Below are 16,263 nucleotides of genomic sequence, written 5' to 3' on the forward strand. Positions count from 1 at the left end.
GGGGTCTCCGGACATTCCAAGGGCTAGGGGATTCTGTGATTCACCTCAGTGGTTTACAGAAGTCAAGATATACATTTGTTTACACATCACAGATTTTAGCAGTTACTGATAAGAAAAGGTAAGCAGCATTACATAGTTCTGAGGAACAAACTGGCAGTTCTATTTACAGAGGCCAAGGACAGCAGTTATTGTAAGGAGAATGGGGCAGCCATTTCAACTTACCTAAAAACAGTTTTGCATTTTATAAAATAGTTTTGCTCCGGTTCTGGCTCTAGGCCAGCACAATATCACACTAGTGGCCCACGGAGGAGGGTTTTGTGTTGGAGAAAATGGGCATGAAGGTGGGCTTACCTCCAAGACATTGCCCAGCCCCGACCTCCTGCCTGCCACATCCCAGGGGGGCCAGGCTCCTGCTGCCATCTGGGAGACTCACTCCTTCTCCAGGTGAGAGATGCCCTTCTTTCCTTCTCCTTCATGGGCACCAGACATTGATTCTGAGAGTTGTGATTATGAATATTGTTCAATTCTATATTCAGGGTTGCTGCTTATCCATTTCATTCCTCATACATTACTTGATCCCATACTGCGTGTTGGGTCTTGCTCTAGGTGCTGGGAATACTGCAGGAAAATAGGCAAAGGCCTTACCCTCAATTTGCTGACATCCTGGTGGAGGCTGACATGAACAAATACACCAATAAGTACCTGATAGGACATTGGGGCACTGGAGAAGAACACAGGTGGGTGCTGGCTCACACCTGTAATCCCAGAGCTCTGGGAGGCTGAGGCAGGACTGCTTGAGGCCAGGAGTGTGGGACCAGCCTGGGCAACATATTTTTGTGTCTACAAAAATAAAAATTAGCTAGGCATGGCGATGCATGCCTGTAGTCCCAGCTACTTGGGAGCCTGAGGTGGGAGGACTGAGCCCCAGAAAGTGAGGCTGTAGTGAGCTAGGACCGCACCACTGTGCTCCAGCCGGGGCAACAGAACGAGACCCTGTCTCCAAAAAAAGAACAATGCAGTCAGGACAAGTAAGGGCCAGAGAGTGGCTGGGTAAGGAGTGGGCAGGGAGAGCCCTAGGAGAAGGTGACCAGAGGCCTGGAGCGAGTGGGGAATGGAGCCTCATTGGGATTGGAGGGAAGCGTTTCCAGACGGAGAGAACAGGATGTGGCCAGGCCTTGGGGTGGGATCATCTATATGATCCTTCCAGCCCCAGGGTTTACAGAGCAGTAGGAAAAGCAAGGACTTTGGACCCAAGCCGAAGGGGATTGCATCGGGCTGGGTAACCTCAGGCAAGCACCGCACATCTCTGTGCCTGTTTCCTCAACCAGGTGTGGCAATGGGAGTGAGATGGGGAACAAGCCCCAGGTCACCCTCAGACACACAGGGGGGCGCTTCTTGTAGCCAGAGACAAGGCTCCTGTGGTTTCTGCTCTCCCTGCCTTCCTCTTCCACCCCTCTCTTTCTGGGAAAGGGACAGTGCCATTGGTCAGCCAGGGCAGTGGATGCTCAATGAAGGAATAAGGGAAGGGGCCGCTGGCCTAAGGGAGGGGGCGCACTTCACCTGTGGAACAGGTTGGGGTGGATCTGGAGAGGCCAGTCTGGGCTCCTTGTCACAGGACCTGGCTAAAGGAAGAGAGAGGCCTCTGGACAGATCTCCAGAGATGGTGGAGGAAAGAAGGCAAGGTGCAAGGGACTTGTCAGCCATGGCCCTTTTGGAATTGTAATAAGAAGGTTCGGCAGAATGCACAAGTGTTCACCCAGAAGAATTAGACCCCTGGGTCTTCTACTCCATAAAGCTCTGCTGTTTGCTGAATGGGTGCAGTGGCTCACACCAGTAATCCCAACACTTGGGGAGGCTAAGGTGGGTGGATCACCCGAGGTCAGGAGTTTGAGATCAGCCTGGCCAACATGGTGAAACCCTATCTCGACTAAAAATACAAAAAATTAGCAGGACATGGCAGCGGGAGCCTATACTCCCAGCTACTCCAAAGGCTAAGGCAGAATTGCTTGAATGTGGGAGGCGGAGGTTGCAATGAGCCGAGATCCCACCACTGTACGCCAGCCTGGGTAACAGAGCAATACGCCGTCTCTGGGGAAAAAAAAAAAGTTAGCTGGGCGTGGTGGCAGGCGCCTGTAATCCCAGCTACTCAGAAGGCTGGGGCAGGAGACTCACTTGAACCTGGGAGGCAGAGGTTGCAGTGAGCCAAAATCGTGCTATTGCACTTCAGCCTGGGTGACAAGAATAAACCACCGTCACACACACACACACACACACGAAAAAAGCCTGGGTGACAGAGACCCCGTCTCTACAAAAAGTAAAGAAAAATTAGCCTGGCGTGGTGGTGAGGGTCTGTAGTCCCAGCTACTTGGAAGGCTGAGGCAGGAGGATCCCTTGAGCCTAGGAAGTCGAGGCTGCAGTGAGCTATGATCATTCCACTGAATTCTAGCCTGTCTAGACCTTGTCTCAAAAAAAAAAAAAAATCCCAACACCTGCTGTTTTGTTTACATTGTTAACCAAGAGCATGAACTTTTATAACTTAAAAAGAGGCACGTGAACATATCCACTGTCCGTGTAGATTCTACATTTGTTGGGGGCCGCAATGGGGCGCCTTGGAGGTGTGCGTTCGGGGGGGTGGGGCCAGGAAGGCGGGACCTCACCCAATCCTGGAGACTCCTGCGGATGCCACTGTGAGGAGGAGGACGGCGAAGGAGCCCGGGTCTGCGGCCAGGCTGCACCCGCACCTGCGACGCCTCCGTGGCGGACGCCGTCGGCCCCGCCCCGTCCCTCCCAAGGGGCTGCAGAGGCTGGCTCCCCAGCAGGTCCTGGGGGCGGGGCTCTCCCTGGCCCCGCCCCCGGCGGCCCCGCTCCCAGCGCCCCCGCGTGGCTCAGCCTCACGCCCCGCCCCTTCGCGCGTGACCTCGGCCCCCCCTTGCGAGCCCCTGCCCCGCCCCCGCCCCGGGTCCCTCTGTCACTTCCTGAATCCCGCTTCCTGCTTCCCAGAGGCCGGGATCCGGAGCCGCCCGAAGTCGGTGCCGCAGCCCCCGGCGACCCCGGTGAGCGCTGCAGGGCCGGGGCTGGGGGCGAGGGCGGGGCTGCAGGGGCGGGGCTGAGGGGGGATTGCGGGTCCCAGAAACCCTTCCCCTACCCTACGCCCCACTCTTAGTCCCACTCCCCTTGGCCGCCCAGCCTCTCCTCTCCTAGGCGACGTTCCCTGGAAGTTGGGCTCATAGTTCACCCTGCACCCTGATACAAGGTCGCTCTGGGTTGCTTCGCGGCCGGCAGCTGCGTCCCGACCCCGGTTCCCTCCTGGGGGCCATGCCGGGGCTCCCCGCACATTCCCTGGGACTCAGAACCCGGGCCTCACTCGGCCCCACAGTAAAGAGACCTTTCCTGCCTCCTCTCTCTTTCCCATTACCCAGCCTCCAAATCTCTAGGCAGGAAGGAGGCTGCTTCCGACTGGCTGGGACCTACAGCAGAACTGAGTGCTCTCCAGCCCCGGCACCTCCCACCTCCCACCTCCCGCCCCGCACACACACCAGAGCCAGGGAGGGGCCCTGCATCCTGTGAAGCCCCTCAGGACTCAGCGGTGGTCAGAGCCGGGCAGTGCATTTACCCCTCAGATCACTGCCAAGCTCTGCACCTGTGACCCCATTCTGTAATTGGGGAAACTGGGGAAACTGAGACCCAGGAGGGTGATGGTGGCCCGGCCCCCGGTGGGCGCTGGGGTTGTTGGGATGGGCCGCGCTGACCCAGGCCTCCCTGTCCCGCAGACATGTCCTTCCGCAAAGTGGTCCGGCAGAGCAAATTCCGCCATGTGTTTGGGCAGCCGGTCAAGAACGACCAATGCTATGAGGACATTCGCGTGTCCCGTGTTACCTGGGACAGCACGTTCTGCGCCGTCAACCCCAAGTTCCTGGCAGTGATTGTGGAAGCCAGTGGTGGGGGTGCCTTTCTGGTGCTCCCCCTAAGCAAGGTGGGTCCTGTCAGGGTTGGGGGAAGAGGAGGCACCTGAGCCACCCTGCTGGGCCTTTCTGCACACCTGGAACCCCTTATCTTGCCCTTTCTCACACTGCTGGGCAGGCGTTATAACCCAGATTTACTGTCTCAAGTGTTAGTACAGACAGAGAGTGGCCTGTCGCCACAGTCAGGATTAGAGGCAACAGACATTTCCTGCTTACCTGGCGAGTGGGGCACAGTCACATCAGGGCTACCTGTGAGCCAGGACTTGCACGCCATTCCCACTCCATGGAGGGGAAGACCAAGGCTCTGGGAGGAGTGGAGCCCACTGACCACCTCCTCGTGCCCACAGACGGGCCGCATTGACAAGGCCTACCCGACGGTGTGCGGGCACACGGGGCCTGTCCTGGACATCGACTGGTGTCCCCACAATGACGAAGTCATCGCCAGCGGCTCAGAGGACTGCACGGTCATGGTGAGGCACCAGACTGGCTGGGCCAGGGTCACAGGTGTGGCTCAAGGGGACCAGCAGTAGGGCCAGCAGAGGACTGAGCCCAGTGGCCCTGTCCTTACCGCAGGTGTGGCAGATCCCAGAGAACGGGCTGACCTCCCCGCTGACGGAGCCGGTGGTGGTACTAGAGGGGCACACCAAGCGGGTGGGCATCATTGCCTGGCACCCAACAGCCCGAAATGTGCTGCTCAGTGCAGGTGTGCACCGCCCTCCATTTGCCCCCCCCCACCCCTCCATACATCCCAGCAGCCCCTCCAGAGCCCACCTGATAGAGGGGAAAGCTGAGGCCCTCAGAGTTGGAGACCCGGTCTGTCCCAGGGTGGTGGGCAGAATGGGCCTAGTGAGCTAATAGCCTCCTGCCGCCCGCCCGGCCCGAGCTGATGGCCCTCACCTGCCAGGCTGTGACAACGTGGTACTCATCTGGAACGTGGGCACGGCGGAGGAGCTGTACCGCCTGGACGGCCTGCACCCTGACCTCATCTACAACGTCAGCTGGAACTGCAACGGCAGCCTCTTCTGCTCAGCATGCAAGGACAAGAGCGTGCGCATCATCGACCCCCGCCGGGGCACCCTGGTGGCAGTACGTGGCCCCCAAGGGCAAGGATGGCTGTGGATGGGCCCAGGGCCTCACGTGGGACACTGCACTGACCAGCCTGTCCCCCCACAGGAGCGGGAGAAGGCTCACGAGGGTGCCCGGCCCATGCGGGCCATCTTCCTGGCCGACGGCAAGGTGTTCACCACAGGCTTCAGCCGAATGAGTGAGCGGCAGCTGGCGCTCTGGGACCCCGTGAGTGGCCAGCCTGAGGGGCAAGCTGGAGATGTGGGCCCGACCCTGGGGAGCTCCGCCCTGGGCTGGGCAGGCAGGGTTCACCCTGGAGAGGCCTGTGGTTCCTAGGTTCTCTGCCTTACACTTGAGGGGTCAGCCTCTCCTCTCCTGATCCCTGCTCACCCAACTGCCCCACCACTCCCCCATGGCCTCCCACTGCCCGTGTCTTTGCCCATGTTGTTCATGCCAATGGAAGGCCCCTTCTCTCCCTTGCTTGCCTGTACTACCCAGCTGCCAGTGCCAGCCTCCCTGCTCCTCCAGAAAGCCTCCCGGCCCTGCACGAGAATCGCCCTGGCCCCCAGCCCTCTCTGCTTCTGCATAGTAACCTCTAGGACCCCTTAAGCAGGGGCTGGTGCTGCTGGCACCCGGGGTCCCCCATGGCAGGGTATGTCTCAGCACTGCTCCGTGGCCTGGGCATAGTCTTAAGGCCTGGAGGAGGCTGGGAAAGAGAGGCCCTGGGAATGAAGTGGGTCCAGGAGGGCCGGGTGGGGGTCTTCGTGTGGGCAAAGGCATAGAGGTGGGAGAGAGCCCACCTGCATTTAGGGGACAGGCTGGTTGGCCTCAGTAAGGCCAGCTAAGGCCTGTCCTGGTGCGGTCTGGGATCAGGGGGTGAGGAGGTTCTGCTTGGCCTGACTACCCGCAACGTGCCAGGAAAACCTCGAGGAGCCCATGGCCCTGCAGGAACTGGACTCGAGCAACGGGGCCCTGCTGCCCTTCTACGACCCCGACACCAGCGTGGTCTACGTCTGCGGCAAGGTGGGGGCGGGCAGGGCTGCCAAGGGGCAGGGCAGAGGCGTGCCCCGGTGCTGAGCCCCCTCCCCACACAGGGTGACTCCAGCATCCGGTACTTTGAGATCACCGAGGAGCCCCCCTACATCCACTTCCTGAACACATTCACCAGCAAGGAGCCCCAGCGGGGCATGGGCAGCATGCCTAAGCGGGGCCTGGAGGTCAGCAAGTGTGAGATCGCCCGGTAAGAGGGCCACCAAGGCCACTCCGGGACAGGGCCAGGCCAGGGGCCTCCAAGGTGAGAGGTCAGGCCATGGAGGCTGCTCGGGGGCAGAATCCGCCACAGGGGCCTTGGGGTCAGGGTCGGCCTGTAGGAAGCCTTGCAGCAGGGAGGCCGGGCGGGCTACAGGAACTGTCATGAGGCAGCTTGGGTGGGGGGTCTAGCTGCCTTAGGGGTCAGCCTGTGGAGGTCTGGGGGTGACGACTGAAAGTGGAGGATGCCGGGAGCCAGGAGAGCAGGGGGCGAAGGGGTTCCACCCATGGCTCCTCCTCGCGTCCCCAGGTTCTACAAACTGCATGAGCGCAAGTGTGAGCCCATTGTCATGACTGTGCCAAGAAAGGTGAGGCCACCCGTCCCTCTGCTCACTTGCCCCTTTCTCTAGCAGGCAGGCCATGCAGTTGTGACCAGGTCAATGGAACATGACCTAGTATGGTTTGTGGGCAGTGAGCTGGACAGATGCCAGCTTGCCCTTGTACCAGCCACCTGTGGGGCTGTGCCAGGCAGGGGGCAAGTGGGGATGAGACACAGGGTGAGCAGGGGCCCTGCCCTGAACAAGCCACAGGAGAAGGTCACCAGGCAGTCAGGGAGGGAGTGGCAGCCACAGAGATCTTCCTGAAGGAGGCAGGAAGCACAGCTGGGGTGGCGCCTTCCACTGGGACAGGCCAGACAAAGGTCATGGTGGTGGGAATGGAGAGAGGAACAGGGAGTCTAGCTGCAGTGGGAAATCTCATGAAGCAGGGACCGGGCCACATGTGGCTTGGCCTCAGATGCCCCGCTCAGAGCCTTGAACATGCTTCCATGATTCTCTAGCCAGCACTGGCCAAGTGCTCTTTCAGCGTGCCAGGCATATTTCGGGGAGCGGAGCTGAGCTGATGGGGCCTGCTGTGGGAGCTCACAGTCCATGGCCCCAGAATCCCACAAAGCCACATAGTGGCCCCTGTGGCTTGCAGGGGAAGGTAGTGACAGGGGCCTTGCCCAGGAAGGGCGGGAAAGCTTTAGAGGGAGCTGTTGACAGTGTCCAGAAGGGAAGTGAAAGGCCAGATTTGAGCTTTAGAAAGGTCCCTCGGGGCCAGGCTGTGGGAGAGTGGGTTGACAGAGTGTAAGCCTGGGGCCAGGGAGTGATGAGGGACCCTGATGGGGCCTCCCGACTGATCCTGACCTCCCTGGCCCGCTGCCCAGTCGGACCTCTTCCAGGATGATCTGTACCCGGACACGGCCGGGCCCGAGGCAGCCCTGGAAGCTGAGGAGTGGGTGAGCGGGCGGGACGCTGACCCCATCCTCATCTCTCTGCGGGAGGCCTACGTGCCCAGCAAGCAGCGGGACCTGAAGATCAGCCGGCGCAACGTGCTGTCTGACAGCCGGCCCGCGGTGGCCCCAGGCTCCTCCCGCCTTGGGGCCCCTGCATCCGCCACCACTGCTACTGATGCCACCCCCAGTGGCAGCCTGGCCAGAGCCAGGGTATGCACCCCCAGGCAGGGGTGGTGTTAGGAGCCCCACATGTGGCCCTGGGCCATTTGCTGTCCCTCTCTGGGGTGGTGGTGGGTTTGGGAGGTCTGTGGCTTAGCAGCCCCTGACCAGCACGCCCTCCCCCCACCCCTTCACGTCCCCACAGGAGGCTGGGAAGCTGGAGGAGGTGATGCAGGAGCTGCAGGCCCTGAGGGCGCTGGTCAAGGAGCAGGGGGAGCGCATCTGCCGCCTGGAGGAACAGCTGGGCCGCATGGAGAACGGGGATGCCTAGGGCCACAGCCATGTGCCACCTTCATCTCCTCCGCCCCCTTCCCACTCAGCTTCTGCTGGCTGGTGGCACCGGGCTGGCTGGCTGGCTGCCCAGGGCCTCTGAGGCAGCAGGGGTCAGTTCCCACCCGGGCCCATACCAGGCCCAGGCCGAAGCCACCACCCAGCTTTCCTCATTGTTGCTGTGGAGGATTTCTATGCCCAAGCGAGCTCCTCGACCTCTGAGGGACCATCCCCCTCACCACGGCCCAGAACTCCCTCCCCAGAGGAAGCGGGAGGGTGGGCTCTATATTTTCATTCCAAAATAAAATTCTCTTTTTAAAAGCCAGGCTGACCTGCCGCTGGAGGGTGGGGCTGGGAAGTCTGGAAACCTGGAGACAGATGATGTCACATGAGTCACGCATGTGCCGAAGGTGTGGGGCCAGTGAGCAGCCTCACACATGGCTGCCCTGGGTTGTCAGACAGGGAAACTGAGGCAGAGGACCTGAGCACACATGCTGCATTCAGCTTCAAGCTGGTGCTGCTTCTCCCTCAGAGGACAGGCCCTGAAGCCCAGCCGCCTCTGGAGAGACCCGGGAGGGTCTGGTGTGGACCAGGGGTCCTGTAGCAGGGAGGGGCAAGTGGGGTACTGCGGGCAGGAAGCGGAAACACAGGCCACCCGTCGCTGCAGGCGAGCACTGAGCTCACTTCTCGCTCGACACAGACAGAGCTGGAGGTGGGTGCCTGGCGCAGAGGGGCCTGTGGACCAATGGTGAGCCTTGGAGCCCCTGGGTTCTTGGGATGGGGGCCACAGGGTGTCGGGGCTGGAATGTCTGGGTACCAGGAGCTGAGAAGGGCCCCACACTGGCCCTGGGTCAGAGGTGAAACCTAAAAGGAGTATGGCAGAGGCCGGGCCTTTCTCTCACCTAAGCTGGGCTCCCTGGGACTCCGGGTATGGCCCCCAGCACCCCACACTGGGCCAGACCCCCCTCAGGAACCCTGGGAAGGCCCTCACCTGGTCTTCTGGTGAGCAGGAACTTGCATTCCAGGAGCCTGGGCAGACAGCCTGGGGTGGGCGGGGGGGCTGGCTGTACCTCAGCACCCCTCCCCCGACACCCCCCATCTAGCCTGTTCCGACCGCAGACTTCCTCTGGCAGCTGCACCAGCCCCCGGCCCTTCTCGCCTGGGGCCCCCAGGGACTGGGAGTGGAACGGAAACCCTGCAGCTGGGGCAGCCCCATGGTGGGAGGGAGGAAGAGGGGCCTCACGGACCCCTGGCTGGGGACCTGGCCAAGCAGAGGATGAGCAGTTGCCTCCAGGTGGGTTTAGGCCCCTCCATCCCCCACCCCAGGCCTGACACCAGCTAGCAGCCTCCTTCCCTCCCGCCCTCTCCTCCCCCACCCACCCAGGCAGCCTAGACACATTTAACCCATACTTACTGAGCACCTACTAACATGCTTGACCCAAAAAGCCCCTGTCGCCTAGCAACTTATTGTGGGAGGTAGATAGGACGATAGACATACAAAATTAGTACAATTATCTCCTGCATTAGGCAGCATGGGAGAGGAAAGGCAGTGTGAGTGCAGGGGGTGCTGGGATGGGCTGCAGGGATCAACATCAGGGGAGAGATGAAAGTCAGGTTCAGCCTCACAGGGGCGGGGTGGGGGGGTGTGAAATTTGAGCCTCGTGAACAGCCATATAGCCCCGGGGAGGGGAGGGTGGGGAAGGTGGAGTCTTCCGGGCAGAGGGAACAGCCAGTGCAAAGTACCCAGGCAGGCGGCTCAGTGCAGCAGTGGGGGAGGTGCAGTGGTAGGGAGGAGGTTGGAGGGATGGGGGCTGATCTCATCGGGCCAGAGCTTGGTTGACCAAATAAGGCCTTGGGCTTTTCTGCTTGGCTGTCCCAAGAGGATCCAGAAGACAAAAAAGGCAAGTGGTCTTGGTCACCCAGCCTGCCCCACACGGGGCCCCGACCCCCGGTGCTGAGCCCCTGCCTGTCTCCCACAGGCTCTGCCCTGGGCCCTAGGGCTCGGGATGCTGCTGGCCCTACCAGGGGCCTTGGGCTCTGGTGGCGCTGAGGAGGACGGCGTGGGCTCCAGCTCTGTCACCGTTGTTCTGCTGCTGTTGCTGCTCCTGCTACTGGCCACTGGCCTGGCACTGGCCTGGCGCCGCCTCAGCCGTGACTCAGGGGGCTACTACCACCCAGCCCGCCTGGGTGCTGCGCTGTGGGGCCGCACGCAGCGCCTGCTCTGGGCCAGCCCCCCAGGCCGCTGGCTGCAGGCCCGAGCTGAGCTGGGGTCCCCAGACAATGACCTTGAGTGTCAGGAGGATGAGCAGGATGCAGACTATGACAACGTCACGGATGGTGGCCTGCAGGCTGACCCCGGGGAAGGCAAGCAGCGGTGTGGAGAGGCGCCCAGCCCGGAGCAGGTCCCTGTGCATGCTGAGGAAGCCAGAGACAGTGACGCAGAGGGGGACCTGGTCCTCAGCCCCCCAGGGCCGGCGAGCGCAGGGGGCAGTGCTGAGGCCCTGCTGAGTGACCTGCATGCCTTTGCTGGCAGCGCAGCCTGGGACGACAGTGCTAGGGCAGCTGGGGCCCAGGGCCTCCATGTCACCGCACTGTAGAGGCCGGTCTTGGTGTCCTGTCCCTGTCACGGCTGCTCAACCCCTGTGCCCCTGCTTCCCAAGATGCCATGGCTGGACTGGACCCCCAGCCCACATGGCTATGCCTCAGACTGCCACCCCAATCATTTTCCAAGTCCAGGTGTCCCCCCACTCACCACGGGAAGGCCTCTACCCCCAATCCCAGAGGCATCAGGCAACCATTTGAAATAAAACCCCTCTAGCCTGTGGCCCTGTGGTCCTACAGAGACTTCTCCCTCGATCCAACCCACCCCTGCCCCCAGGAGTGCAGGGGAAAGAGCCAGGTCAGCGCCATGATTCAGCCCTTTAATCTTCCATGGGAACAGCTGAGTGCGGGGCGGTGGGCGGCAGGGTCCTGGCCCCAGCAGTCGTAGCCTGGAGCCCTCTGTGCTCACGATTCAGGGGCCCAGCCGCCCCAGCAGACACACACACTCACAGGCACACCCACCCCCAAGTCTCTGGAACTGGCCCAGGATCCTGCTGCCCTCACAGCTGCAGGGACAGGGCTCAAGGGTGGCCCTCCACCCCACCCAGCCTCTTAGTGCCCTGGACGCCCACGGCCCCTCTTGGACTTCTTGGTCCCTGAGGGGGGACGGATGGGGAGAGGGGCGGTAATTGAGGGTGGCGGTGGTGGTGGCGGCGGTGGCAGGAGTGGAGGTAGAGGTGGCTCCATGGGCTCTGGCAGGCTGGGGCTAGGCCGAAACCCCTCAAAGGGGGAGAACTTGAGGGGGCTGCAGGGGAAACCAAGGCAGAGTAAGAGCCTCCTACGCCCTGCCAGGGCCTGCCAGCACTTGATCAGGGAAGGCAGCCTTTCCCACCTGCTGGGGCACACAGGCTCCCATCCAGGTAGCCTGGCCGCAAGGGGTACAGGGACTGGAGTCCTCATGGTAGACACAGCCACCGAGGCCAACACTGGCTGACAGGCGTGGCCAAGGCACCCAAGGCTGGAGCTGGCATCCTGCTGTTAGTGCCCCTGCCCCAGCCACACACCCCCTGTCCCTCAGTACCTGATGGGGGCACGGGGGCTGCTGTTGAGGCGCCTGGGTGAGCGCAGCTTGGGCTGAAAGGAGAAGCCCTCCTTGATGCTGTCCAGGACAGACGGCGCCACGTACGTGAAGCCCTGGGGGCGGAGGCAGGGCCAGGAGACACTCAGCACCCGCCATCCTCAGCCACGATCCCTGCCCTCGTCCCGCAGGCCCCAGGTCCCCACCCTCACCAGGAAGGCCTGGTTGGCACTCTCGCTGAGGGCCGTGTCATCAGGACTGTCCACCGGCGTCTGTCGTGTGAAGCGGGTGTCAAACTGGCTCACATCCTCCTCTGACTGCTACGGGCCGACCAGAGTGGGAAGGGGTCAGAAGGCACCAAGGCGCAGGTCATCCATCAGCCACCCACCACCAGGCCAGCTGCTCACCAGACAGGGCCTGAAAGGGGGGTCCACGCGGCGGGCCAGAAGATCATCCCAATTCATGTGCCGGAAAAAGGGGTGCTTCTGTGGGTAAAGAATGCCCCAAACCCACTAACGGCTAGCCCCGCTTACCTCTTTGTTCATTCACTCTGCCCTAGGGCCCTGTTCCCATTCCCGGCACCCTTGGAGACTCAGCCCCACCCGATGGTGGCCCCAAACCCACCTGCACATCAGCAGCATCCCCTGGGCCACCCCCAATCCGCTGGCTGGGATTCCGTTTCAGAAACTGTGGGACCGGGACAGAGGGTGAGGGCCTGGCAGGTACTGCTCATGTGTCCCCACGTCCCAGGGCCAGCTAGGTCAGATGACATGAGACAGAATGCCTGTGGGTGCGGCTCCCACCTATGGAGATCCTTGGGACTTTCAAGGTTTGGTCAAGGACGCCACCTTCTCCACAGGGCTATGCACAGCCTCCCAGGCCCCCGCATTGCCTCAGGGCGCTTCGGTGAGGTGCCAGCTCCCTATGTGGCTGCCCGGCTTCCCCCAACACCTCTGATGCTCGCATTTGATGGAAGAGTGGCCAGCCCATCACGAGCGTGTCACTGGTTAGCACTCAACCTAGGGACTGGGCCAGGGCAACAGCTGGTGTGTGTCGGGGCTGTGATCAGGGCTAAATCTCAGACTTCAAGGTAGGGGCTCCTTTTACTCCCAGAGACAAACTGCACAGGCCAGTGTGGCCCTGGCTTCCCCATAGCCCAGAGACTCAGGAATCCCTGCAAAATGGCTGGCAGGGCCCAAGAGAGGAGGGAGCCCTACCCTTTTGACAAGGTCCCGGGCATCTGGGGTGAGGTAGGGGGGCAGTGCCAGCTTGCCCTTGATGATCTTATCCATGGTTTTCTTCCGGTTCTCTGCAGTGAAGGGTGGCTGGAGGAGGAGGAAGGTGAGAGGAGCCTTGTGGGCCTCCCACCAGGCCCTGCCCCAGGAGGGGGCTCCTCCCGCCCCTGCCCCTCCCCCTCCCAGAGGGCTGGACTTGCCGATCCAGTGAGCATGTCGTACATCAGGGCCCCCAGGCTCCACCAGTCCACAGCCCGGTTGTGGCCACTGCGCACCAGAATCTCAGGGGCCCTGGGGTCCAGGTGGAACTGTCAGTCAGGCCAGGCCCCTACAGGCTGTCCTCCCGACCCCTGGGCCAGCCAGGCGCCACTTACATGTACTCAATGGTGCCGCAGAAGGTGTGAGTGACTGCGCCCTCGTGGATTGACTCCTTGCAGAGTCCAAAGTCGGTCAGTTTGATGTGGCCTGAGGAAGAATGTTGGAGAGGAGTGACCGAGGTCTCACCCCACCCACGGGCTCCTCGACCTTCCCCACAGATTGCAGACCCCGCATGCAGCTGACGTGCACGCATGCACACCCTGGCTGTTGAGCATGATGTTCTCGGGTTTGAGGTCCCGGTAGATGATGCCCAGGGAGTGGAGATGGCCCAGGGCCAGAGTGATCTCGGCCAGGTAGAAGCTGCAGAAACAACACAGGGTAAAGGAGGGAGCAGGGCAGGGACCCGGCGGCCTCGGGAGGGCGGAGGAGTAACACCCACCAGGCCGTATCCTCCAGGAAGATGCCCTCTCGCTCCAGATGCGTGAAGAGCTCGCCACCTGCCACACAAACACATCAGCAGCCAAGTGCTGGGTCCAAGCTCCTTTGCGCTTTCTGAGTCTTGATTTCTTCTTGGGGAAAGTGGGACTCGTAATTCCCGCCCTACCTGCCTCACACAGCTGCCGTGGGAATTCAATTCAATTCAGCAAACATCTACCGACGCCTACTCGGAGCCTGGCCCTGTGCTGGGTGAAGCTGGGGACAGGATGAAGAGACCCAGCCACTGCCCTCAGGACGCTCAATCTACTGGGGAGACAGACACGTACACGACAGCTTTCATATGCCAGGCCCAGGCCACAGCTCCAGGAGCTTAGCTCAAAGATCTCGCAGAAGAGACAGGAAAGACAGAGTGAATCCCAGCACAACAGAACAGAGAAAATGAGGTTTGCTGGGACTTGAAGGGGATGCTGAGATGGACGAGAGCGAATGCAGAGCATGGAGGCAGAGGCTCGCAGGGTTCATCTGGTCCAACCAAGGGAAAAGCAGGCCAAGACTGCTCACAGCCAGCAGGGGGACAGTGGGCCTAGGGGTGAGGCTTGATCTGGGCAGCAAGCCACGGGACTCTGAATAGAAGGGCCAGGAGCAGCCCCAGGCTCTACGACCTCAGCAGTCAGTGGAGGACACACTAGAAAGCAGGTGAGCGAGACGCCTCCGCCCAGTTAGAAAAGTGCTCTGACCACCCCACCAGGCCCCTGAGAGTGGATGGATGGAGGAGGGTGCTGCAGAGAATGAACCAGTTGGACTGGGGACCTGACTGGATGCAGGGCACACAGGAGAGAACGAGACAGGGAGGGGGGCAGGAAGAGACAAAACCATCCTCTGGCCTTCTACCCAAATTCCCCCCATGCCACCCACCCCCAACACAGGTGAGGGACACAGTAGGTGCTGGACAGACATTTGCTGAATGAATGAATGAACGATGGGATGAATGAACAATGGATGGGTGGATGGGTAAGATGGATTGGGGGCCCCCTAGGCAACCCCCACAGACTCATTTCTCAGAGCTTCCCCCTAGAGCTCCCAGAGCTTCCTGTGCTGGCTCCCTGCCCCCACCCCGCCCCCTGCCTGGGCCCGCACTCATACCACTGAGACACTCGAGGATGAGGTAGAGTTTGCCACAAGTCTGGAAGGCATAGGCCAGTTCCACAATAAAGGGGTGCTTCACTGACTCCAGAATGTTCCGCTCAGCCCGAGTGTGTGCTGTGTCCTTGGCGTTGCGCACAATTTTGGCCTGGAGATACAAGAATTGGTTAGAAACTGGGGCATCTAGGCCGGGCACAGTGGCTCACACCTATAATCCCAGCACTTTGGGAGGCCAACGCAGGTGGATCACCTGAGGTCAGGAGTTTGAGACCAGCCTGGCCAACATGGCGAAACCATGTCTCTACCAAAAATACAAAAATTAGCTGGGCATGGTGGTGCACGCCTGTAATCCCAGCTACTCAGGAGGCTGAGGCAGGAGAATTGCCTGAACCCAGGGGCAGAGGCTGCAGTGAGCCAACATCACACCACTGCACTCAGCCTGGGTGACAGAGTGAGTCTCTGCCTCAGAAAACAACAACAACAAAAACTGGGGACATCCAGAGCTCCTCACACCGCCCAGCCATTACCCGCTGCCATCCTTAGTCACGCCACTGTATTTCTCCACAATTCTGCTGCTGTCAGCAATCATCACTTTCAGGGATGTTTATCCTCTAACACAGGATTTCTCAGCCTCCGCACTACTGACACCTGGGACCAGGCCATTCTTTGTTGTGGGAGGCTGCCCTGTGCACTATGGGATGTTCAGCAGCATCCCCGGCCTCCACCCACCGGGAGCCAGTAACACTCCCCTCTCGCCTTGACAATCAAAAATGTGTCCATGCCGGGCACAGTGGCTCACACCCGTAATCCTAGCACTTTGGGAGGCTGAGGCGCGTGGATCACCTGAGGTCAGGAACTTGAGACCAGTCTGGCCAACATGGCAAAACCCCATCTCTACTAAAAATACCAAAAAAATTAGCCAGGCGTGGTAGTTCACGCCTGTCATCCCAGCTACTGAGGAGGCTGAGGCAGGAGAGTGACTTCAACCCGGGAGGTGAAAGTTGCAGTTAGCCAAGATCACGCCACTGCACTCCAACCTGGGTAACAGAGTGAGACTGCGTCTCAAAGTAAATGAATAAAAATACAAAAATTAGCCAGGTGTGGTGGCACACGCCTGTAGTCCCAGCTGTACTCAGGCGGCTGAGGCAAGAGAATTGCTTGAACCTGGGAGGCAGAGATTGCAGTGAGCAGAGAGTGCCCTACTGCACTCCAGCCTGGGCCACAGAGCGAGACTCCAGCTCAAAAAAAACAAAAACAAAAACAAAAAGCTGCTGGGCGCAGTGGCTCAAGCCTGTAATCCCAGCACTTTGGGAGGCCGAGGCGGGTGGATCACGTGGTCAAGAGATCGAGACCATCCTGGTCAGCATGGTGAAACCCCGTCTCTACTAAAAATACAAAAAATTAGCTGGGCATGGTGGTGTGTGCCTGTAATCCCAGCTACTCAGGAGGCTGAGGCAGGAGAATTGCCTG

General features: G+C 60.7%; 3 protein-coding genes and 1 long non-coding RNA gene across 9 annotated transcripts in view; 2 read left to right on the forward strand and 2 right to left on the reverse strand.

Moving 5' to 3' along the window:
- Positions 1-8,462, reverse strand: part of LOC116554646 — a 9,773-nt gene extending 1,311 nt beyond the window's left edge. The window contains exons 1-2 of the long non-coding RNA XR_004270261.1: positions 8,373-8,462; positions 352-618 (exon numbers count right to left, since the gene is read on the reverse strand). This is a non-coding gene — a long non-coding RNA (uncharacterized LOC116554646). The remainder of the gene's footprint in view (positions 1-351; positions 619-8,372) is intronic.
- On the forward strand, positions 2,929-8,365 carry CORO1B (coronin 1B). 2 transcript variants are annotated; one of them, XM_032282660.1, is made up of 11 exons: positions 2,929-3,053; positions 3,771-3,973; positions 4,310-4,432; positions 4,536-4,665; positions 4,867-5,048; positions 5,136-5,255; positions 5,946-6,050; positions 6,122-6,267; positions 6,586-6,643; positions 7,483-7,761; positions 7,916-8,365. In XM_032282660.1, exons 2-11 carry the CDS (start codon positions 3,773-3,775, stop codon positions 8,039-8,041), a joined length of 1,470 nt encoding a protein of 489 aa, XP_032138551.1. In that variant the 5' UTR covers positions 2,929-3,053; positions 3,771-3,772; the 3' UTR covers positions 8,042-8,365. The 2 variants fall into 2 exon arrangements, with proteins under 2 accessions (XP_032138551.1, XP_032138550.1); XM_032282659.1 differs by lacking the exon at positions 2,929-3,053 and adding an exon at positions 3,588-3,692.
- Positions 8,463-8,670: 208 nt separating the features above from the next.
- On the forward strand, positions 8,671-10,864 carry PTPRCAP (protein tyrosine phosphatase receptor type C associated protein). 3 transcript variants are annotated; one of them, XM_032282665.1, is made up of 2 exons: positions 8,671-8,788; positions 10,020-10,864. In XM_032282665.1, exons 1-2 carry the CDS (start codon positions 8,786-8,788, stop codon positions 10,635-10,637), a joined length of 621 nt encoding a protein of 206 aa, XP_032138556.1. In that variant the 5' UTR covers positions 8,671-8,785; the 3' UTR covers positions 10,638-10,864. The 3 variants fall into 3 exon arrangements, with proteins under 3 accessions (XP_032138556.1, XP_032138557.1, XP_032138555.1); XM_032282666.1 differs by having other exon boundaries at positions 8,676-8,752; XM_032282664.1 differs by lacking the exon at positions 8,671-8,788 and adding an exon at positions 9,203-9,334.
- An 83-nt stretch (positions 10,865-10,947) lies between these two features.
- The window catches only part of RPS6KB2 (ribosomal protein S6 kinase B2), a 7,130-nt gene continuing 1,814 nt past the window's right edge, over positions 10,948-16,263 (reverse strand). For 2 of the 3 annotated variants that reach the window (XM_032282662.1, XM_032282663.1), the window contains exons 5-15: positions 14,794-14,941; positions 13,652-13,709; positions 13,472-13,572; positions 13,269-13,359; positions 13,095-13,185; positions 12,877-12,984; positions 12,284-12,346; positions 12,067-12,144; positions 11,872-11,979; positions 11,663-11,775; positions 10,948-11,386 (exon numbers count right to left, since the gene is read on the reverse strand). In XM_032282662.1, the coding sequence (XP_032138553.1) occupies positions 11,194-11,386; positions 11,663-11,775; positions 11,872-11,979; positions 12,067-12,144; positions 12,284-12,346; positions 12,877-12,984; positions 13,095-13,185; positions 13,269-13,359; positions 13,472-13,572; positions 13,652-13,709; positions 14,794-14,941 (1,152 nt within the window). In that variant the 3' untranslated portion in view covers positions 10,948-11,193. The remainder of the gene's footprint in view (positions 11,387-11,662; positions 11,776-11,871; positions 11,980-12,066; positions 12,145-12,283; positions 12,347-12,876; positions 12,985-13,094; positions 13,186-13,268; positions 13,360-13,471; positions 13,573-13,651; positions 13,710-14,793; positions 14,942-16,263) is intronic. The other variant, XM_032282661.1, reaches the window with a different exon arrangement.

Source organism: Sapajus apella, unplaced genomic scaffold (assembly GCF_009761245.1).
Source record: "Sapajus apella isolate SASKATOON/1434 unplaced genomic scaffold, GSC_monkey_1.0 scaffold14, whole genome shotgun sequence".
Lineage (NCBI taxonomy): Eukaryota > Metazoa > Chordata > Mammalia > Primates > Cebidae > Sapajus > Sapajus apella.

Bases quoted from the DNA above. Each gene is read 5' to 3' on its own strand.
- CORO1B (XM_032282660.1), top strand. From the start codon at position 3,773: ATGTCCTTCCGCAAAGTGGTCCGGCAGAGCAAATTCCGCCATGTGTTT. The intron at 5,049-5,135 runs GTACGTGGCCCC...GTCCCCCCACAG, and splicing joins GCCGGGGCACCCTGGTGGCA to GAGCGGGAGAAGGCTCACGA. The intron at 6,268-6,585 runs GTAAGAGGGCCA...TCGCGTCCCCAG, and splicing joins AGCAAGTGTGAGATCGCCCG to GTTCTACAAACTGCATGAGC.